The following is a 24161-nucleotide window of genomic DNA, read 5'->3' as shown; positions in this document are numbered from 1 at the left end:
AGTTGCACTGAAGTCTTCAGATTAGAGACTTGTTATGAACTTTTATATTCAGAGTCTAATACCCATTTGTTTTTATTTGTAATAAGAAAGAGGTGGTTAAATTTCATTTTCAAAACAGCATGATGCAGGGAATGAAAAGACTAAAGTATGTTTTAGATCTCTTATTTGAAGATCCAAGCTAGATGTTTCATAGTTATCTCATTTAGTTCTCCTAACACCTTATGTGGAAAGATCTTGCTACTTCTGCTTTGCAGCTGAGGAAACTGGGGCCCATCCTTGAGTATATTACCCTTGGTTAAAACATGGCAAAACTATGATTCGATTGTAAGTTTAGGCTGACTCCAATTCCTCTGTTTTTCACCCCATGTCATGTTCAATCCTGCATGATTTTTATTACAACATGTGACAGAAGAGAAACCTAATATCCAAAAGCATCAGTGCTCATCAAGCCTGACGTTTGCCTTCCTGGACTCTTGTTTTACAGAATTCTTGGGCTGAATACTAGCAAATTCCTATTAACTATCAAAATGTCTAAATAAGTTTTCCTTGTTTGACTTTAGGTTCGCTACCAGAAGTAACTGTCACCCATCTTCGAGCAGCTGCCTATGCCAGTGACAAAGTGTTGGCTCTGGAAGATGCTGTGGACTGGCACTCTGGGGATGAAGTTGTTATCATCAGTGGAATAGGTGTCAAAGGTGCAAAACCCATTGAAGAGATGGTCATTGTGGACACTGTGCACACTACAGACCTCTATCTGAGATCACCCTTGAGGTACTGAATATCAGCTCGGCTCTGTTTAGATATAAGAAGATGAAGTCTTAACTGTGTTGGTGTCTGGACACTTAGTTGTCTTTCAGTGTTGTATTTTTACATTAAATAATGCTAGATGTTTTGATAAGAAAATTATAAAGTATGAAATGTTTGAAAGATTTAGATTTATTAAATACGTTTCTCTTGGAAGACTCTAGAGCTTTTGCGTTATGGTGCAATCATCTGCAGAATTCCTAATTTTCACATACTTGTGCCCATAGTTCACTCTTCTGTATCTGAGCTTCTAAGGAAATAGACTCCCAAAGAGACGCTAATCTAGTGGCTTACAATTCCTAATAAAATTTGGAGTAGTATCTTCAGATGTGTCTTTTTCTTTTTTTCCCCCCCTCTTCAGATATTCACACAACTTCACAGAGAGTTGGGTGGCTGGAGGACGCCATATTTTAAAGGTCACAGTGGCGCTGCTCAGCAGGAGAGTTACCATACGAGGAAATCTCACTACTGAGAGGATGAAGCACCTTGCTTCATGCCAGGAGGCCAGTGGTTCAGAAGGTAGTGAAGTATTTTGTTGAAAAGTCAATGAGTGAGAAAGAATGTTCTTATTGTCAAATGATATGTAGTATTGTTGACTTCTTTCAAAATGGAATAAACCCTTAGTCTTTGCATATTCATAATATTCTTTCATTCAGAATGGTCTTGATAAATTGTCATTTCTTCTCCTGCCTTCCACAACCTAGTGAAAGAGGTAGAGAATAGTTTCCACTTGTGAAATTATTTCTCTGGGGCAAAAATATTCTGGAAAAAAAACCAAACATTTTTGCCAGAAATCTTAACTCTGATTCCAGACCCCTTCTGAAATTCTCAGGAAAACAGTTTAATGCCAGAGTCACAGACACAGGCAGCACATTGTTACTGATTAGACTAATAGGGCTCTTCTGTTTCCCCTCACCCCCACTTTTGGAGTTTGTTTTTTGAGTGAACTACCACATACTTTAAGTAAGTGGTTGAAAAGTCAATTTATCTTCTAGAAGAATAACAGGCACTGAATCACACTGATGTGCCTATTAAACATCTATTTCAGGGATGGTTAGTTTAGTAGGTTATGTTTTGGTTTCCCAGGCTGTAGATTATGAGGCTTTCACATGTTGTGAAGATCTCATTTGTCAACTTTGGTTTAGGATGGTGTGGGTGTCAAGGATGACTCCCAGGCATGAGCTCTGGATGGATGATGAGGCTATTTAGTGAGATGGGAACAGGAACAGGTTTTGGAGTGGAAGGCTGCAGATCATGACTTTAATTTTGTACATGTCAAGACAGATGCAAGGCCAGGATCTGAGTAGAGGTGCCCTGGTAGTGTCTGGAGCCTGAAAGAAGTGTCATGGCTGGAATTAAGATTTGTGTCATGTCTACATATAGATGCATGTGGGTGTAATATTGAAATGTGGTTGGGTGAGAGGGACCTTGAGTCCACCCTTCACCACCCCAGTCACCTAGCTCTCAAACATGTCATTCTGAAAAAGGTTTGGATACAGTGGATTAGAATCCAGTGACTGCCAGCTTTAACAAGTCTTCTGAAATGGAATCTGCATTCTGTTCAAACCATTTTGGTAGTTCTCATACAGGTATTCTCAGACCATATTGTCCAAAACATTACCTTTGATTATGCTGCTAGAGAGATGATACTTTTAGGTTTGGGCCATTTTAGGTCTGTTGGCTCCTAATGGAAAAATCCCCAATTTCACAACTCTTAAATGTTATTACAAAATTCTTAAAATAAAACAAATTCATAGACATTCATTAAAAAAAGTAACATATCACTCGCCTTTCTTTGTGTGGGGCTTAGGTGAGGAAACAAGGTAGCCAAATAAATAATATGAGACCTAGTCACTCAAAAAATTATGGATCACTGGCATAATAATCAAAATTGTGGTAAAGCATACAAATATGAAACACCCCTTCACTTATCTCTTATATGTTTATTCCTGGGTGTTAGCAAATTATTCACTGTGGAATGGTACATCATTTTTTATTTGTAGCATTTTGGTTTATTAATATGAATAATGAAGAAATATTTCAGAAGTTGATTTTGTACCCATTCTGAGGTTAGTTCATGCCACCAAATGCCACGCGTCAACAGAAGGTATCCTGGATCCTGAGGCCACAATACCCTGTTGCAGTGGTACCCTGAGTGCATTATGGTGTTGCAATTTGTTATCCTCACTAGGGAAGGGGCTGGGAAGGAGGTATTGAGGGTGCAGGTGGGGAGGATGTCACTCAGTTACTTCTCTGGAGACCTGTGCCATTTCTGCAGTGGTATTATTGCTAAGTCCCCAAACTGCAAAGCAACAAAATAAAGGGGAAACCCCATTGGACAGCATAAGACTAAAAAGAGCTGTGATTACATTCAGTGCTCACATTTCTTCTCTACAATTATCAACCACGAGAAGGTCATTTTATTGCATGCTCCCTCCAGGGGATCTTTTGGATTGAAATAAGCATCTATTTAGGTTGGGTTTGTGGGTTATAGTCAACCTCTTTGTGACAGTAATTAAGGTGATTGATTTGGGGGCTTCTGGAAATAATAGAGTGAAAGCAACATCATGTCCTAGTTATTGGATGTTTTAATTAATAATCCAAAGAGGAAAATCAAAGTAAAAGGGAAATAAGATTATTAAATGAAACAAACAATAATCGTTTGTCCTTTGCACCAACGGTACCTTTCCTACTGGATGATTTGTCTGGAAGCATGTTGCACATGCTTCAGGTCCCCCTGACTTCATTCTATGTTTCAGGTAATTTACAAGACTGTTTATATTCCAAGAGTGAGAAGATGCTGGGATCCAGGGATCTGGGGGCCAGAGTCATTGTTCAGTCTTTCCCAGAGGAGCCCAGTCGGGTCCAGTTGAAGGGAGTGCAGTTCCGGGACTTGGGGCAAGCCTTCCATCGGCAACTGAGCTCACTGACTCTGGTGGGAGCTCTGAGAGGTAAGCGGGTCCAGGTCTATGACTTCTTCTTCTTCTTTTTTTTTTTTTCCTCTCTTCTTCTGTGCTCAAGGCTCTACATTCAGGGTACATGGGAGGTTCAAAGATGGATAATTATACTCTAGACCTGTGGTTCTCTAATTTTAGTATGCCTAACAAAAATTATTTTGGGAGTTTACTAAAATTTAGAGTTAAAGACTCTGTCCTGAAAAATTCTGGTGTAAGCTAGGCCTAGCAATCTGAATTTTTAACAAGCAAACCTTGTGATTCTAGAAAAGTAGTCTGTGGAGTACACTTTGAGAAACATCGCTATAGGTACAATAGACAAGGAGCTAACCACATCTTGAATCCTACCTCTGCCATTTACTAGCTTTGTGATTGCAGGCAAACTGATATTAAATAGTACACATAATCACTTTTATGAGAGCCCAGGCGCAGCAGAAAGCATTTCCATGTGAAACAGTCCTAACTCAGAGGAATCTTCTGCTTGGAAAAGTGGGAGTGAATGGGCTGAGGACCAGGTAGTTTCCCTGAGCCCATTGAGCAGGCAGATGGGTGCAGATCTTGGCCAGATCTAAAGACATAAGAAGGGAACAGGAAGCATCAAATGCAGATAAGAACAACTAGGTGAAAAACAGAAACAGAATCAGAAAGGAAGAATATGACCAGATGTAGATAAAGGTACTGAAACCAAAGTTGGAGAGACATAGGAGTATTCAAGGCAATATCAGAAGCTAACATGCAGAAGATCCAGAGATGCTAAGTATTCAAGGTAGCAGCTCTCATTCTGAGTTACCCTCCCCAGCACCTCTAACACTGACACATTCAAGCTTTGCTTTTCTTGAAAAGGGATGGTGTTCTGAGGGTAATGTCTGACAAAGATTATCAGGGCATACTTGGTGGTTCATGTGGGCCTTGAGAGATGCTAAGATTTCAACAGGCAATGACAAAGTAATCATTGAGCTCAAGTAAGCATTGAGGGCAGAATCCTGATACCTGCAGCATTTTTTTTCTTTATTCACCTGAAATCATATGCAAACCAAGGACCTCTATTTATCCTAATTTGCCAAATATTTTCTATATTATTTATTTTTGATATTTAGGGAGATGGTTTCTAACATGGCTCCTTCCCTAGCGCCCTGGGATGATCAGTATCTTTGTGCACTACTCTCTGGTTCTTTGATCTCCTGGTGCTTATAATGCTTCAGAAAGTTTGATGGGGCACCAGCTCCAGTATAAGTCAGGGTTGCAGTCACATATGAAGTATCAATTGAACATAATCAAAATCTTCCTTGCTCAAAAATCAATCTGCCTCCTCCAACCTACTTCAGAATAGCTACACTTTTATCTATTTGAAAAAAATTTAATGTTTATTTATTTTTGAGGCAGAGAGAGACAGCATGAGTGGGGAGGTGCAGAGAGATAGAGACACAGAATCTGAAGCTGAGCTGTTAGCACAGAGCCTGACATGAGGCTTGAACTCAGGAGCCATGAGATCATAACCTGAGCTCAAGTCGGATGCTTAACCAACTGAGTCACCCAGGGGCCCCTTAAATTTGGTTTTATTTGAAAAGTGTTCAGTGCCTTAAAAGTTTGAAAGTCACTGAATTAATACATTATGCCCTGTGGGTCTCTGTTGAAGTGCAGTTGACTTTCCTGGGAGGGGTTATCATATTAACCCAGAGGTTAGAAACTTCCGGCATGCTTGCCAAAGAATATTTTATTGTTTCATGCCCTGAAGGCCCTTGTACCCTGTGTGGCCAGTTGCTCCCAGCCACTAGAGTTAGAGGGTGTTGGAATCCTTGCTACTTTTACAGGTTTACCAGTCCCTAAATTCCACGTATAATAGCTCTAAAAACACATTAGTACTTACTGGTTGTTCAGATTGGCTGGCCTATATTGAATGAATGGTACAATAGCGATCCAGACTCAGGAAAAGTCTGCAGCAGGCAGTTGCCTACAGAGGTGGATGGGTTAACTTATTGGTGAGTGATGTGAGCGTACCTGACACGAGAGGAGCCAAGATGGAGGGGAATGTGAAAGCTCAGTGTCTATGGTGACATAGTTGAGAATTTTCTGGATAGCTCCAATTTATTTATTTTTATTTACTCCTTTAAATGTTTATTTACTTTTGCGAGAGAGAGTGAGATCGCGTGCATGCACAAGCAGGGGGCTGGGGCAGAGAAAGAGGGAGACATAGAATCCAAAGCAAGCTCCAGGCTCTGGGCTATCAGCATATAGCCCTACTTAGGGCTCAAGCTCATGAACCTTGAGATCATGACCTGAGCTGAGTCAGATGCTTAACTGACTGAGCCACCCAGGCGCCCCTGGAGAGCTCCAATTTAAAAGTCAAATTATCTTGTAAACCAAAGTAATTTTTTCAGTACTTCAAACATTTGATATTTGTACAGTATCTCCCACTACGTGGAAATAATACAAAACTCCTTTATCAGGGTTTATCCTTTAATTAGCCATTATTGTTTTAATGTAAGTTTTCTATACTGGAATGAAGTTACACAAATACAGAATTAGTTTCATTCATCTGTAGGTCTTCAGCACAAGGCCCAATTCCTGAAATATGTTGATAGTCATTAACTGTTTGTTCATTGACTGATTCAGTTGACATAACTTGATTGAGCGGGGGGTACATGAAATATACCCATGGAGCTGATGTAATGATTTTAATAAATGTCTATTTGTTTTAGCATAGTAGAGGTATTTCCCTTTTGCTTTCATAAAGCTACCAGATTCCAATGTGAGAATCATGATCCTCAGGTTAACCTCTGACTTTGCTCCCATTTTGGAATAAGAATCTCTGCCTGTCTTGGGCCAAGGATATTATTGCCTGGCAAGGTAAAAAAATTATGTCACAGCTTGAAGAAATAATGAGTGTATCTCCTCAGGGAAGATGTGATTTTCAAAGATCAGGTTTGGTCCTTTAGGAATATTATTCACATTGTCCTTGGCTTCTCTCTAGTCACTGTCTGCCTTATTGTGATGAGGATTGATACCAACAATGGTGGCCAATTGGAAATCTTGACAGTTATGTGTTCTTTGGTAGTTTGGCCATACTGTATCTTTCTCAGATGGTTTTCTCTCTAGCATCTGACTCTTGGATTCCACCTTCCTTATTTCTGGTATCTTTGAGGCTCATTGGTCTGTTTACTTGATTTGGTTTCTCCTTCCAACTCCTCATTTCCTGAGTTTCATTATTGTGTGGGAAAATGTTCTTAGTTATATAATAGTTTGATTTGAAAATGATCTTCAGAATCTGAGGAGCCATCAGGATTTATTTCAAATGTTTGCCTTACTCTTTCTTGTTCAGATTCCTATATCCAGGGCTGCACAGTGTGGAGCTCTTTCAGTAGAGGCCTCAGCATGTCAAGGACCTTTGGCCTGAAGGTGGACAGTAATACATTCTACAATATTTTAGGCCATGCCCTGCTTGTGGGTAAGTGATGAGCTTGTTTAATTTTGGCATTCCTGAGTAGGATAAATTCTTTTTCAAAAGGAATTTTCCCAAAATGTGAATTCCTAATCTATAAAATAGCCTCTGATCAGTACAAATAGGCCATAGTTTAAAATTCTGAATTTCAGGGGAGCCTGGGTGGCTCTGTAGGCTTAGTGTCTGACTTTGACTTAGGTCATGGTCTTGCCATTCCCGAGTTTAAGCCTTGCATTGGGCTCTGGGCTGACAACTCAGATTGTGCTCACAAGCAGAGTCTGGGATTCAGATTCTGTGTCTCCCTGTCTCTGTGTCCCTCCCTCCTACTTGCACTCTCTCTGTCTGAAATAATAAAAAAATTAAATTTAAAATTCTGAATTTCAATTTACCCATCTGTAATTAGCTTCCTAAACTTTACCAATAAGAAACTGATCTTTTAAAGATGACCTTTCGATTCAGGTTTAATAAATATGAAATGAGAGGTTTTCAAATTTACTGTCTGCAATTTCCACAATAATTCAAAGTCATGTAAATAAATCTCTGTAGTCTCATGGTATGTTAAACCTTGATGTTGGACATGGAGTTAAAAATCCTGAATTCTGTTCTCAGCTGCTCCTTAGGCTTGCTAAAGAAGCTCATATTTCAGAAACCTCTGCTTCATCACTTGTATCCATTTTTTCTCCTAAAGTTTATTCCCCTTGCAGAACCCAGAAGTATTCTTAGAAAACTCAAATTGCATCATATCACTCATCCTTAAAAATCTTTAAGAATTTCTTATTGCTCTTAGATTACAGTCCTAAATCCTTAACCTGGCTTAGAAGATTCCCTCCGTGGAGTGCCTGGGTAGCTTAGTTGGTTAAGTGTTGCACTTTGGCTCTGGTCATGATCTCCCTGCTCATAAGTCTGAGCCCTGTGTTGGGCTCTGTGCTGACAGCTCAGAGCCTGGAGCCTGCTTCAGATTCTGTGTCTCCCTCTCTCTCTGCTCCTCCCCTGCTCATGTTCTGTCTCTGCCTCTCTCTCAAAAATGAGTGAACATTAAAAAAAATTTAAAAAGAAGACTCTCTCCATGATTTCACCTATATTAATATTTGTAAACTTGTCCTGCTCTTTTTCTATTCCTTTGTATTCTAGCTACCCTATTTTACTTTAATTCTTTCAAAAGACCACTTTTTTTTTTTTTTTTTTGTCTCAGGGCTTTTACACAAGATTTTCCCTCTGCTCATACTGCTCATTGTCCTCCTATAAAGTTTTCTCTCCCACACTCCTAAGTCAAGTCCCTCTGTTTAAGCTCTTTTAGTCCCAATCATTATTTATTGATTTAAAATTGTTATCTACCATGTTTCTAATCATATGATTAATGTCTATTTGTATCACCAGCTTTCATGTGAACATTGTTTCCTTAGCATTTAGCACATTGACTAGTGCATTGTAGGTCTATTTGTTGAAAGAAATGAATTAATTAATAAACAAAGGGTCTTTGAATATATTGGAATACAAAAGCAAATCAGAGGTTTCAATGAAAGTGAGCCTTTAACTGGATTTGTTAAATAGTATTTTATATTTAAATTAATTCTGTGATACCATCAGTGGGGACATGTATGTGTTTCATTTAAGAATGATCTGTCGAGAAAAAAGCTATAATGTCCTAATCCTGAGAGGGAAACTGTTGAGTGAGAAAATATGGATCATATAAATTTGCTTTAAAACAAACTCCAGCTCTAAAAGACAAAGAGCTAAGGATAATAGTGGCAATCACGTGCAGGAAAATCTGTTGATTGGGAAAGGACAGCTACAGGGCAGTTAAAATAACAGGTGTAGGATTGACTTTGTCTATTCTTACTTTTGTCTGTGTGAGGGGAAACGTTTGCTGAAACTTGGAGCAGAAGTGCAGGAAGGTACCCTAACGATATTAATTTAGCAGAAAACAGTTACGTGGAATAGACATTAACTAGGCAAGAAGAAAACCTGCAGGAGGAATTTAATTTAGCCCTTAATGTTTATTGTGAATTAGAGGCTCTGGACATCTATTATACTGCAGGTGATGAAATTAGAATGTTTGTTTATTAGTGTATTATAGAGTACTCTATTTCATGCAAAATGAGTTTGTAAACTCAGATTCATGAAAACGGGGAGCCAAATACCTAAATACCTAGTGAGGAGAAGGGTCTGTGGGGCTGCTCTTTACTGATGTCGCATACATGGCTAATCGTTCTCTATAGCATGGCCCATGCTCTTTCATTCTCTTCTATTCCAAACTTCATTGGTTTAGGCATGAGGGTCCCAGGTACTGTCCAGCCTTTTGTTCCAGAACATTCCACATCTTCCAGGGGAAGAGTGTAGCCTGCAGAATAGTTGGTAGCCAATTTGAACAGCTAGGGGAGGGGCTGGAGCTGACACATGGACATGTGGCATTTGATCGTGGAGACACTTAAACTCTTCCTAAGAGGTGAAACATTACATCTGTTTCTTCTGTATTTTTTTTAGATGAACTTCTGATTCACTACAATACTCTAGAACTAAAAAGCCTGTATAATCTGTTTCTCTTTGTATGGTTCATAGATTAAAAACATAAAAACAAATTTAAAATAAGGCACACCTGGAATGAGAACTAGCGTTGCCATATCCCTCAGTTTTCTGGGGGGCATGAAATGTGCTGAATGAAGTAACATGACCTTTTGTTCTCAGGTACAGACATGGACAGAAGATATACCTCTTGGGAGGCTACTTCTGAAAGAAAAATTGGTAAATATGTAAAGTGCTTTTAAATCCATTACATCATGCTTAAGTTGTCATGTATTTGATAGACGGGCCTGATGGCAAAATGTTAGGTACCTTAATTTGTGAAACATACTGAATATTTTATATATATATAGATGCATATATATGCATATCTATTCATGCATATATATGCATGTATATGCATGTATATTTATGTATGCATTATGTAAACCATAACATGCATTAGTAGAAGCAAGACCATCGAGTTATGTAAATTTTAATTATGTTTGTGACTCCCCTGGGTTTGATTTGTCTTTTCTTAAATTAGCCTGGCCAGTACAGGGAAATATAATAAGAAACAATGTGATCATCAGTGTTTCTGGCACCGAAGGACTCTCCAGTCCTGAAATGTTGACGCCATCTGGTATCTATATTCGCAATCCCACCAACGTTGTCGAGGTAAGATCTGTAGTTCTCCCAGGAAGCTCAGAGCTGAGAGGCCATAAAATTAACTCGGAAAGTTATTTGGAGTGGTGGCAGTGGTAGAATGGTAGAAAGTGTTTACTTGGTGCACACTAGTATCAAGAAACAACTTAATGATTTTTATGGTAAACGAGTGCTTTAGGATAAACGTAATCATTTCTCTCAGAATTCCTGTGAACACGCTTTGAAGCAATATCTATAGGTAGCAAAACAAAGTAGATATTGGTTACTTTCTGGTCCTTTCGATTAACGCAAACTACAATATCTTCCTGAGTTGTCTGCTGTGGTTGCTGATTTTTGTCTCAATTCCAATAATAATTACTCATTAAATCTTCATTATCTTCCTGTATTAATGTGTTCATATTGTTGCTCTTTTGGAATGTTTATTTGTTTTGAGAAAGAGAGTGAGGGAGGGAGCATGAGCAGGGGAGGGGCAGAGAGAGAGAATCCAAAGCAGGCTACACGCTGTCAGCACAGAGCCTGATGTGGGGCTCAATCCCATGAACAGTGAGATTATGACCTGAGCCAAAATCAAAAGTCAGATGCTTAACTGACTGAGCCACCCAGGTGCCCCATATATTGTTACCCTTTAAGAATATTCAGAACCGAGGGTCAGCAAAGTCATGAGGTATATGAGATCACATCAGATTCCAAGACAAATAAAGCACACTCTGATGACCTTTTTTATCCTATTATTTAGTACAACTTAATGTTACTTTTTCTTGGCAAATTTCTCCTTAAACTCTGAGAAATTAATTTTTTAGAGTACAGTTTAACCATAGATCCACGAATGAAGAATTACATCAGAGTAGGAGGAAAGGCCATTTAGTTTTGCCTTTATTAATTTTTTTAAAGTTTATTTTTTTTATTTTGAGGGAGTGAGCAGGGGAGAGGCAGAGAGACAGAGGGAGACAGGATCCCAAGCAGGCTTCTAGCTGTAAGTGCAGAGCCAGACACAGGGCTCGAACTCAAACTGAGAGATCATGCCCTGAGCCAAATCGAGAGTTGGCTGTTTAACCGACTGAGCTACCAGGCACCCCTCATTTCCCCTTTTAATGATTCTATCCTGTGGATCATGTCCCGAAGGGTTAAGGGCCTCTCAGTCTTCTAGGACACTCATCTGAGCATCTGTTGAGTCATGACAATTGTGCCAGATTTCTGAGGAACCCAGAGAATGCACTTCTGTCTCTGTCTCTCTGATCATCTGTTCTTAATTACTTTTAGCTGAATACCCCCTAATAAAAGTCATGGTTATCTCCTCAACCTTCTTCCAGACTCTTTTTTTTTTCAACGTTTATTGATTTTTGGGACAGAGAGAGACAGAGCATGAACGGGGGAGGGGCAGAGAGAGAGGGAGACACAGAATCAGAAACAGGCTCCAGGCTCTGAGCCATCAGCCCAGAGCCCGACGCGGGGCTCGAACTCACGGACCGCGAGATCGTGACCTGGCTGAAGTCGGACGCTTAACCGACTGCGCCACCCAGGCGCCCCTTCTTCCAGACTCTTAATTACATTTATTCCAAGCACAGCACTTACACACCACTTTAGGTGCCTAATAGGGACAGCTAATATGCCAGTAAGGAAAGGAGGCAGAACTGCTTTGATTGAAGGAAACCAAACTTTAGACCCAGAACAACAAGAGCAGCATTTAACTTGTTGGCGATCATGGGGCTTGTTGTGCAGTTACGCTGGCAGCTTTGGGGCCCAAAGAGCTGTGCTTTTGTACACTTCTCAGACTGCATAACTTGACTGCATTGAAATACCCAGAGGAAAGTTGTCCCATTCATCTTGCTGCATGAGGCTGGAGCGTATCTAAGTCCTGCATCGAATGCCAGCGGTGCTGTCCATCTGCCTTTGCTCCACTGAGTGGCACAGTGTACCACGGGCAAGTGTCCTGGCCACTTGTCTGCTGGAATAATTGTGTTGGTTCTGTGTGCAGAGGACCAGAGGGCCATCTAAAAAGCTGATACGTCACCTGAGCTTTTGCAGACCTGTGAACGGTACCAAGTCAGCAATGAAAAAATGGAAAAACAAACAAAAGCAAGCTGTTTGTTTCCCATTACATGCTATTTCTGTTCATTTACTTACCTCCTTTTATATCTACTGTACAAAAGTGAAAACGAATGCAACGTATATGTTTGGAGGATGAGGTTTTAGTTTAAGCTGGTAGCACAGGCTCATTAAATTATTCCTTAGTGTATTCCTGACATTTTCATCTTTGATGACCTTAAAAGTCTGTAGTTCTCTTTTCATTAGCTTATCAGCTTTTAGACCCTAGCACAGTGTCTGAAATATACTAGTTGTTCAGTAAAAATTAAATGGATATAATGAATGAATGTAAGTGTAACTCCATACTTAAAGCATGGAGGGAGGAAAGAGAAAAGTAAAGAATAGATTCCAAGATACCACAATCATTTTGATGACTGAAAAATAGCATGTTTAATCTGGGGCAGCATTTAAATACTGTGGGACTTAGCTCTCAGTGTTAAATCTCGCACAGTACCCTGCAGTTTTTTTAGCTGTGTGCTGTCTCTTTTGTATTCTGTTGTCTAGAATATATCAGCTCTAAAGACATAGGTGATAACTGGGTGCATGTGGCAAAACCTAAAAATTATGAACTCCTCTTGACCCTTTGGGCCAATGAAAGCTATTTCACTCACTGAGCAAGCTTTAAGTTCATGTTTATTAAGTGTATCCTATATGGATGGTGCACAGACAATTTTGAAAATATTTTAGAAACAGACCTTAATTCCAAAGGGATGGTAAGGAAGCTACAATAATGATGTGTGTGTGTGTGTGTGTGTGTGTGTGTGTGTGTGTGTGTGTGTGTAAGTGTGTTATACGTGGAATAGGTAGAGATGTTGTAGAAAAACCTGCTGCCTTGTAGTGTTGTCCTGCTATTCAGGACAGAGACATTCCTGTACTCTGAGGAACTGTTACATAGGTGGTGGCTTCTGTGTCTTATTATGTGAGTAGTTTAGAGCCAGACTACCCCTAAAGGGAGCATAGTCAAGTTTTGTGTGTGCTTAGTTTTTGTTTCCTTTTCTCCTGCTTTGTTTTTAAGTGTTCTTGTGGTTTGGCAAAAATATACATTTTTTAAACGTTTATTTATTTATTTTGGGAGAGAGAGAAAGAGAGAAAGAGAGCATGCATGTGTAAGTGGGGGAGGGGCAGAGAGAGGAGAGAGAGAGAATCCCAAGCAGGCTCTGCACTGACAGCCTGATGCAGGGTCCGAGCTCATGAGGAGTGAGGTCATGACCTGAGCCAAAATCAAAAGTCAGATGCTTAACCTGCTGAGTTACCCAGGTGCCCGTGGTAAAATACTTTTTTAAAAGTCATTGTATTTGTGTGATTTATTTGGATTTTTCATTTTTGTTTCCTTAAGCTTTTAATTCTGAAATAGTTTTAGACTTAGAAGAAGTTGCAAAAACATAACCAAGAGTTTCTCTGGACCCTCCCCCAGCTTTCCCTAGTGATACCATAACCATAACCATTGCCATATCCCTCAGTATGGTATCCCTCAGATACCATACCATAACTGTCACGATATCAACCATCAACATAGCAATATCAAAACCAGGAAGTTGACATTGGGGCAAACTATTAACTGTATTGAAGTCCTTATTTGGACTTGAAGAAAGTGACTTAATCCTAGTGGCTGGACAACCAATGGTGATAGCCTAAACCCTTCCTCTCATATATAAGAGACTGACCTCAAAGTTTCTGGCCTGGTGGGCAGGCAGGGAAGAAACAGTTGGTTCTTAAATGTCTGCAGTGATTTATGGTTACACATGATTCCAGTTTCCCCTGACCCAGAACCTAGGACCAAATGCTCTGCCATAGTGCACAGAATTGACCTTGGCTTCCAGTCAGCCAACCCAACAGCTCACTTGTCTTCAACCCTGCATAGGACGAGGGGATTTCAAGTGTGATATTTCTTTTTAGCTTTAATACCAACAAGTGGCCTGCCTGCCTCCCTGCCCAGGCTGCAGCTGAGCCAAGCCCGGGACAGTTTCTCTGTGAAGCAAAACCTGAGCTTTGTGTCTTCTTGCTAGTGATAAGATATTCAAGCATGCTATTCCTGTTTGAGTATCTGAGGCACTTGTGGTATGTATTCCTCTGAATACTCCTTATGTAGGTCTTTGCCATGCTTTTCAAAACAGATTGGTGGTGGTTCTTCCATGCTTCACCTGTGGCATTTAGAGCATTCCATTTTCAGGATATCTTCCCTTGACCGTCTAGCATCTGAGTCTGTGACTCCATTTATGGGGGATTTCATTATCTGTCCAGAGGCTCCATCACTCTATCTTTTCAGTAGACATAACCTATGTCAACCTCAGGCTGAAAGTCTTTGCTCTCAAATATCCAGGGACTGTTCACCTTCAGAGCGCTAGAGTATCCCATGTTTATGTAGGCACTGGAAATTTCCCATGACCAGACTCCTGTTTAGGATAGTCCGTGGAAAAACCCTGGAGACAAGCCCTTTGGAAACATCCATTTAATTTGAGGGGAATTTGTTCTGGTTTGTGAATCAATTTTGTAAGGAATTCTGTGTTTAAAGGCCAATTTCAGTTCTCTAGCTCTCCCCACTCAATAGCTAATGTATATTTAAGAGCTGCCTGAAGGGTTAACTCACTTTTTTTTTCCTAGTGATTATAGATGCACACCTCAAGGAGCTGGCTTACTTGGGCAGTTAATTTCTCTCTGGAATTTCTCTTGCTTGAATGTCCATAATACATTGACTTCCGCAAAGAATTGATTTCCACACAAAATTCCCTGCTTGCCTTAAACCCTTCCCCACAAGCCGCCGGCTGCCTGCATAAATATGTGGTTTTTCCTCATGAATCATTTGTAGCATACCCAATTGGAATGGAGAGTAAAAAGGGCTGGGAAGTAATGTGATCTGACTGTTCAAGTGCTTCTTTTATGAGAAAAGTGAGCCTTACCAGCTAACAGAAGACCAAAGTTACAATATTCTGCCCAACTAAAAATGCACTTGGAAAGCATTTATATTTATGTATGTGTTCACCCAGATGTTCCATAAATGCTAATGACAGTAGGGCAGGTGATTCTACAAATCTATTCATTCGCTCAAAATACGTACTCTCTGAGCACCTGTCTGGCAAGGGTGATGAATATGGATGTAATTCTTGGAATATATTCTTGAAATATTTGAATCTTTTCCCTCCTGGGAGAGTCTTGGTAATGAATGAGCATTTCATTGGTAATGATATAGAGGTGTACGTCCAAGTGAGATGTACCTTTCTCATTGTTTATATACTTGCAGAAAAAGTGGGGGTTTAAGAAGCTCCCATTCTCTAATTCTTAGTGCTTATACACTCATGGGCTTTCCCATGGCTCGTACGTGTGCTAGAGACATAGCCCGCAATGCGGGCTGTGTGGAAGGTGGAACTTCACATGTACTTCCCTGAGGAAGGTTCTGTTCATGTAATCGTCACAGTCAGTAACCATGTTACTTCCTTGTGTTTCTGTGAGGGCTGAAGAGATATATTGGGTGCTTGTATTTGCCAACCCAAGCCACAGTTGTTCTTTCTGAAGTTGAGAATCATGAGCACTTATCCTGTTTGCTAGCAAGAGGAAAGAATTGAGATAGCTGGATTTGATGCTAGTAAGTGTTCTTTTTGGAAATGCCTAATGCCAGATTTGCATGTTTAAAAAGATATAAATGTTGGTCTTTCCACCAAAATTTGGAGATGTGCTACTGGAGAGTGGGTTATTTCAACAACACCTAGTGCTAGTCTAGATCAGGTTTCTCAGTCATGGTAGCATTAGTATTTTGGGTGCTATAATTCTTCTTTTTTGTAAAGTTTATATATTTATGTATGTATGTATGCATGTATTTATTTTGAGATAGTGGGTGAGCAGGGGAGGGACAGAGAGATAGAGAATCCCAAGAAGGCTCCATGTTGTCATTGCAGAGCCTGATACGGGGCTTGATCCTATGAAATCAACAGTCAGATGCTTAACTGACTGAGCCACCCAGGAACCCCTCAGGTGCTATAATTCTTTGTCGTGAAAGGCTGTGCTCTGTACAGCAGCATTCCTGGACTATGCCACCCCAAGATGATTGGAGTCTTAGGGAAGGCTCAGGTTTCCTTAAGTCATGTTACCATCTTAAATAGTAATTCAACTTCATATTCCATCATGTCCAAAAGTCACTTGTGCCAAGTTCCGTGTGGTAGATGAGACATGTGATTAGAATTGTAAATGGCCTCAGGAAATTGGAGAAATGCTCAGAATCCTAAATAATGAAGTACAGGAGGAAAGAGGCCACTAGTCCACAAAGAAAGAAAACAGTGTGTATGTAACTGAGTTAAAAATGAGGAACGGCTGGCTAATTAAAAATACCCAGGATGAAAGAGCCTTCAGGCACACAGTGAATAACAAGCTGAAGTTAAGGAAACAGCATTGTGGTTGTGTCAGCATGTGCTGGCTCCTTGATCAGGTCCTTGCTGATGCCTACTGGTCAGGCTTTCAGTGTCAGTGGAACTTTCAGAGGACTCTGGTCCTCACTTATGCTTCCCAGAAGGCAGAAGTCCTCCAGGGATTAGGGCACTGGGGCATTGGTTCCTCTTCTCACATGAGGCAGAAGTTGAGGATTGCTGGTTTTAAAACAACTTGTTTGAGTTTTCCTGCATGTTGACTTTACTTGGTTGTGTGTGTGTGTGTGTGTGTGTGTGTGTGTGTGTGTGTGTGTGTGTATGTGTATGTATCTAGCTTCCTAGTGGAACATGTAGCACACCTAGAGAGGACAAGGCTCTTGAAAGTCCCCTTCTGTAGAGAGTACTGCTTTTAATGACTGCCAGTTGGCTACTCAGGTTCAGAGAGCTACCTTTAATAATACCTAAACTTCTTTCATTTAGGAAATGAAGTCAATAAAGTATTAGTCTAGAATGACTGAAACTATGGGCTGAAATGAGTTTACTCAACCTAAGGATAGAGAACAGCTACAAGTAAAAGAGTGTCCTTGGAGTCTCTACTGTTGGTCCTCCTGTGTCCACAATGGAGTAAAACTCCTTAAGCTGTATGAAAGGCTGTGACAGAGAGCTCTGCCCCTGAGCAGGCCAGAACTTCCTCCTTCAGTTTTAACACTTTTTTGTGTCCTGTCCTAACATCATTATTCATCATGACATGCGTTAGTGTTCCATAGACATTGCTGACAATCTCAATCTTTTCTTTCTTTTGTTTTTTTGATAATGTATTATCAAGTTAGCTACCATACAGTGTATACAGTATGGAAGATATTTACAAATGACATATCAGATAAAGGGTTAGTGTCAAAAATCTATGAAGAACTTACCAAATTCAACACCCAAAAATAAACAATCCAGTGAAGAAATGGGCAGAAGACATGAATAGACACGTTTCCAAAGAAGACATCCAGATGGCTAACAGACACATGAAAACATGCTCAACATCACTTATCATCAGGAAGACACAAAACCACACTGAGATTACTTCACACCTGTCAGAGTAGCTAAAATTAATGACTCAGGCAACAACAGATGTTGGTGAGGATATGGAGAAAGGGGAGCCCTCTTGCATTATTGGGAATGTAAACTTGTGCAGCCACTCTGGAAAACAGTGTGGAGGTTCCTCAAAAAATTAAAATTGAATCACCCTGTGGCCCAGCAATAGCACTACTAGGAATTTATGCAAAGGATACAGGAGTGCTGATTTATAGGGGCATATGTATGCCAATGTTTATGGCAGTGCTATCAACAATTGCCAAATTACGGAAAGAGCCCAAGTGTCCATCGATGGATGTAATGGATAAAGAAGATGTGATAAACACACACACACACACACACACACACACACACACACACACACACACACACACAGAGGAATACTATTCAGCAATGAAAAAGAATGAAATCTTGCCATTTGCCACAACGTGGTTGGAATTGGAGGGTGTTATGCTAAGTGAAATAAGTCAGTCAGAAAAAGACGGATATCATATGTTTTCACTCATGTGGAATTTGAGAAACTTAACAGAAGATCAGAGGGGAAGGGAAGGAAAAATAAGTTAAAAACAGAGAGGGAGGCAAACCAGAAGAGACAGAGTACAAACTGAGGGTTGATGAGGGTGGGGGGTTGGGGGGGGGTTGGGAAAATGAGTTATGGACACTGGGTTTTCAATTAGCAATAATCACGCCTCGGATAAACCTCATTGGGTACAATACTGCCACTGTGCAAAGCTTGAGTTATGGGTATTGAGGAGGGCACTTGTTGGGATGAGCACTGGGTGTTGTATATAAGTGATGAATCATGGGAATATACTCCCCAAATCTCAATTTTTTCTTCTGTTGTTCAAAACAACTATGTCAGTAGACAGTCCTCATTAACTTTATGTCGATGTCTTGATAATGCTCAATCCCATAATGCTGGAGTTTAAGACCCCTCATCTTCCTTAAACATACTCTTCAAAATGTCTTTTCCTGTTGACTACTGGGAATTAGCTCACATCCTCACCCATGTGACTCTCTGTGCCCTCTGAGCTGAGCATGCTGTTTTTCCATTTGCTAGGAATGGTAGGGATTTTATACTGTCTGGAATTTTGGTATGAACAGAACAACTCTTAGTCAAGTCTGAACTGAAAAATGATGTTCAATTTTTAGGAAATCTATATTTATGTAGCAATATCAAACAATACTCCAGTCTTGTCCAACAGATTTTACCTGGTATCTGAAGGGTTAAGTTACTCTTTTCTCATGACCACAGATGCATCTTTCAAGGAGCTGATTTACTTGGACACTTAATTAATTTTTCTCTAGAATGTCTCCCACTAGAATGTCCATGATACATTGACTTCTGCAAAGAATGTTGCTCAGTATATTTTATCCACTATTGGGAAGGCCTATGGACTTCGTTTTGGTTCTGCCCTTGACCTGGTGACATGACTTTGCATTGCACCCTACTGTTTACATTTCTTCACTTGTGCCCCATTGTTTGGCATCCTGATTCTGGGTCTTGCCTTTATTTCTCTCCTTTAGCCCACAATCTCTGACACTTCCAGGTTTGGACATGAATTGAGTTGGCTCTGAGTTATTAGCTCTGTGACTTTGAGGAAGTCACTCAACATCTACAAGATTCAATTTCTTTGTGAAATTGTAATAATTTTTTTTAGGGTAAAAGTGTAGCATTTTATTTAATTTATTAATTCATTATTTTAATATAATTTATTATCAGATTGCCTTACATACAACACCCAGTGCTCATCCCAACAAGTTCCTTCCTCCATGCCTAGCACCCATTTTCCCCTCTTCTCCACCACCCCCATTAACCCTCAGTTTGTTTTCTGTATTGAAGAATCTCTTAAGGTTTGCCTCCCTCTCTCTGTTGGTAACATTTTTTCCTACCTTCCCTTTCCCCATGGTCTTCTGTTAAGTTTCTCAAGATCCACATATGAGTGAAAACATATGATATCTGTCTTTCTCTGACTGACTAATTTCATTTAGTGTAATACCCTCCAGTTCCACCCACGTTGCTGTAAATGGCATAATTTCATTCTTTCTCACTGTCAAGTAATATTCCATTTTATATATAAATATTCTTTATCCATTCATCAGCGAATGGACATTTAGACTCTTTCCATAATTTGGGTATTGTTGAAAGCACTGGTATAAACATTGGGGTACATGTGCCCCGATGCATTAGCACTCCTGTATCCCTTGGGTTAATTCCTAGTAGTGCTATTGCTGGGTCATAGCGTAGTTCTATTTTCAGTTTTTTGAGGAACATCCACACTGTTTTTCAGAGTAGCTTCACCAGTTTGCATTCCCACCAAGAGTGCAAGAGGGTTTCCATTTCTCCACATCCTCGCTAGCATCTATAGTTTCTTGATTTGTTCATTTTAGCCACTGTGACTGGTGTGAGGTGGTATCTCAGTTTGGCTTTGATTTGTATGTGAAACTGTAATAATAATACATAATTCAGAATTGTGAAAGTAAAGGAGACTCTAAAATCTGGTACCTGGACAATAGCATCTTCTTTAGAAATCTTTACTATGAGTATTATTATCACACTTAGTTCTAAGTTAGGAAAAAGGTAATTATTTCTAAGGAAAAGAAAAATTGAAAATAAATATAACTTGTACTGAGTTAGATCATCTTTTTGTGGGGATCTGGTAACAGATTCCCAACCTAATTGTCTAGGTCTCTATCCTCCTTCAGTTTTCTACCATGGCTTCCATGGGCAGTGGGCTGCTAAGGCAGCTCATGGGAAAGTCACCAGGAAGTTCATTCTTTCCAGTGTCTCTCCTGTCTTTGAACATCTCCTGGAGCCCTTGATGACTAAACAGTATAGTGTTAGTATCTCAGTCACCTCCAGAGAAGTAGTTGTCAAAATGGGCTCAAAAGATCAACGATATTGGAACCACCTATGGTGCTCAAAAGTACAGAATACTGTCCTCCAACCCTTCACCATAATTTTCAGCACCTGCTAGGTCTGAATATCTAGAGGTGGGGCCTAAAAATCTGTATATTATATGCCCCAGGTTAGGGTTTCTAAACAAAACACAGCATATGTGGATAAATTTAAATCTTTGAAATATAACTAATACATTTTTAGTAAAGTATATCCTATACAATGTTTGAGATATACTCATATTAAAAAATAGTGTTTTCAATCTGAAATTTAAATCTCACTGGGCTTCAGTGTTTTTGTTTGCTAAATGTTGTTACAACTCTATGTTACATGCACAGTAAAGTTTAAAAAACTGTTTTAACGAGACATTCACAGGACAGTCCCACCAAGCCCTATATATAGGTAACTGTGGCACTGACGTATTGTTTTATAGAAAGACATTTAATGCCTTGTTGGGTGCCACAGCATCACAATCCCTTTTGCTTTACATTCTCTCTTCTATGACCTGATGGTGTCCTAGTCCCGTAGCACATTCTCCCAGGAAATGAGTTGCTCATGGAAGGGACACTCCAGCTTTCTCACTGTCTTACCAGCTAGGCCATGTCATGCCCCCAAGTGATCAGGGATAAAGTGTGTGGAAGTCTCTGTAGCTTCCTTTGTCCCTGTAGACCTGAGGCTGGCTGAGGAGCCTATTTCTTGAGTTCTGTTCTGTAGGTAGACATGAGCATCTTGGCCTCAGACCAGCCTCTCCAGCTGAGAGAGAAAACGTGCACAGAATTGCATAGCAAGTAGTCCAGCAGCTTGGTCTATTGGCCCTTCTTCCCTCCTGCTGAAACAAAGAATAGCCAACATACTATTTACTTTACTGCCTGACATTAGAGGTTGCAAATTCAGATATCCATAGGGGCTGGGCTAGAATCATATATAAGTGAAGCAGAAAGGGTGTGGCCTATGAAAAAATAGCCATAATCCAAGAAGGATAGCCATAATTCCCTAGCTATCCCATAGGAATTTGGGCTCAGTATTATTAAAAAACTGAAAGTCTGAATTTTTATATCAAGTCTCCCGATTTTAAGACGTTGGAAATAAAGGCTCCCGGGTGGCTTAGTCAGTTGAGCCTCTGACTCTTGATTTCCGCTCAGGTCATGATCCCAAGGGGTTGTGGGATCGAGCCCCATGTGAGGCTCGGAGCTGAGCATGGGACCTGCTGAAGACACACACACTTTCTCTCTCTCCGTCTCTCTCTCTCTCTCTCTCTCTCTCTCTCTCCCTCTCTCTTTCTGTCCCTCTCTCTTCCTCTGCTCCTCTCCCTTGCTTGCATGTGTATTTACTCTGTCTCTAAAAAATTATAATAAAATAAACAAAATGTTGGAAACAAAGTAACCATTTTTGTGAACATTAGGTAGGCCAACCAAAAGACCTTTGTGTACAATAATAAACTCTTCAGGGAGTTAGTTTTCTACTCCCTCTTAAATTATATTACACAGTGATGATTAAATTGTAGGTACATTATCGAGTTTGGAAAGATAATCCATTGTGTTCAATTTGATCAGAATTATAGCCCAAAACTGATATGGTCTAATGGAGAATTTAAGTTTTATATGAACATATAAAATACATCAAATTATTTAGATAGGAAATCGTATAAAGAAATATTAAGGTTGGGGCACCTGGGTGGCTCAGTTGGTTGAGCGTCTGACTTTGGTTTAGGTCATGATCTCACAGCTTATGAGTCTGAGCCCCACGTCGTGCTCTGTGCTGACAGCTCGGAGCCTGGAGTCTGCTTCAGATTCTGTGTCCCTCTCTCGCTGTGCCCCTCCCTCGCTCATGCTCTGTCTCTCAAGAATAAATAATAATAATAATAAAAAAAATGAAAACAAAGAAATATTAAGGTGATTAATCTAATGAATATAAAGTACACTGAGGAGATTCAAGATGTGTTTGAGCTCAGACACCATGTCTCAGAACTAAGGCATAGTTAGTACAACCACTGGCCTTCATCCCATTGCCAAATCTTTGATTTGTTCAAAGGATTGGAGAGGATGCTTTGTGTAGACTTGGCTTTAAGGTACGCCTTTGCCCCTATATACTGTTGCGTACACCAAAGAGGAGGGCTTGGATTGATGACAAAGTAAGATTCCCTGTATGGAAGATTACAAGAACATTTTAACATGAGATATCACATATTAAGGTTGACAAATTACAGTCGAGCTGAGCTGTGTGGGGGAAGAAAAATGAGAGTATTTCTGATCCCTGAGGTGAGGCAGGGTTGGGGGAAAGATGGCAGTGTGTGAAGAGTAAATGGAAGTATGAATATACCTCAACAGAAGGTAAATAAAAAAGCAGAATATTCACATAGAAGAGTCTTTCTCTCTGGCAACTTCATTGTATCTGGAATAACTATTATTTAACTATCCTTAATTTCTGTAGGGAAACAGGGTGTATGTTGCTGGTTTGGGCTACTTTTTTCATCTTGTGACCAGCCAGGCATCACAATCTCCACTTCTCTCCTTCAGTCAGAATATTGCACATTCTTGTACAAGGTAACCTTGGGGAAATTCATCTGTAATTTTGATGTAAGGGTAATAATTGAACATTTTTTTTGTACAATGCTCTCAGAGAGGGTGTAATCTGGGGCATGCATGTAAGATTTGATGGACGTGCCTTTGTATGCATTTGGGATCATAAAAGTTTGGTATTGAAGGGAAGGAAAGTGACGGGGAAGTCACTTGAGAGGGCAGCAGGAAAGAGGGCATCTTTTGTGTCCAGAGGAGAATTTAGTAGAGAAGTTAAAGTTCCGAGTGATTAGGAGCAACCAGGAAGCAGGAGTGACTGGTCTCAGGAGCCCAGTGGGGTGAGGAGCCTTTGGGAAGAGGCTCTTTGCCTGTGACATGTACCCATTAATAGGGAAGGGGACTTGTTCAATATCTTTGGTACATGGAAGTAAGGTCTTCTGCTAAGAGCAAGATCTGGGAAGTATGTTGGAAACATGGGAAAAATTCAGACTTCAAAGTCAGGCCCTACTTCAAATTTTGACTTTACTCCTAGAAAACTGGGTTGGTTGTTGTTTATTTAAGAGTCAGGTCCCTCATTTATAAAATTTCAGATCTACACTGAAAGTTTGATGTGATCTTTAGAGATGACTCATTTAATGTACATAAGAGAACACTTGGAATACAGTAGGAACTCAAAAATTGATAGCTATAAATAATTACAATGATAATAGTGTAGGAATACTGCTATGATGGATAGTGATAGATGAGTGGAATAAGGATTAAGAACAATTGCTGTGTTATGTTGAAGGGCCAGCTGAAGATAGGATTAGCACATATGTCATGAATTTATCATGAAGATTATGACGTTTTACCAAGGAG

General features: G+C 40.0%; 1 protein-coding gene and 1 pseudogene across 8 annotated transcripts in view; one reads left to right on the top strand and one right to left on the bottom strand.

Moving 5' to 3' along the window:
• Positions 1-24161, top strand: part of PKHD1 (PKHD1 ciliary IPT domain containing fibrocystin/polyductin) — a 494091-nt gene that overhangs the window by 195971 nt on the left and 273959 nt on the right. For all 8 annotated transcript variants that reach the window (XM_086707056.1, XM_086707061.1, XM_086707057.1 and 5 more), the window contains 7 exons: positions 561-771; positions 1166-1323; positions 3564-3755; positions 7078-7203; positions 9883-9939; positions 10244-10374; positions 23218-23330. In XM_086707056.1, the coding sequence (XP_086563182.1) occupies positions 561-771; positions 1166-1323; positions 3564-3755; positions 7078-7203; positions 9883-9939; positions 10244-10374; positions 23218-23330 (988 nt within the window). The remainder of the gene's footprint in view (positions 1-560; positions 772-1165; positions 1324-3563; positions 3756-7077; positions 7204-9882; positions 9940-10243; positions 10375-23217; positions 23331-24161) is intronic.
• LOC112863041 (U4 spliceosomal RNA) lies at positions 18551-18622 on the bottom strand (annotated as a pseudogene).

The sequence above is a fragment of the Puma concolor genome, chromosome B2 (genome assembly GCF_028749965.1).
Source record: "Puma concolor isolate L17-30 chromosome B2, mPumCon1.1.hap2, whole genome shotgun sequence".
Classification (NCBI taxonomy): domain Eukaryota; kingdom Metazoa; phylum Chordata; class Mammalia; order Carnivora; family Felidae; genus Puma; species Puma concolor.
The sequence above is the reverse complement of the archived record's forward strand: the minus strand, read 5'-3'. Positions and strand labels throughout refer to the sequence as shown.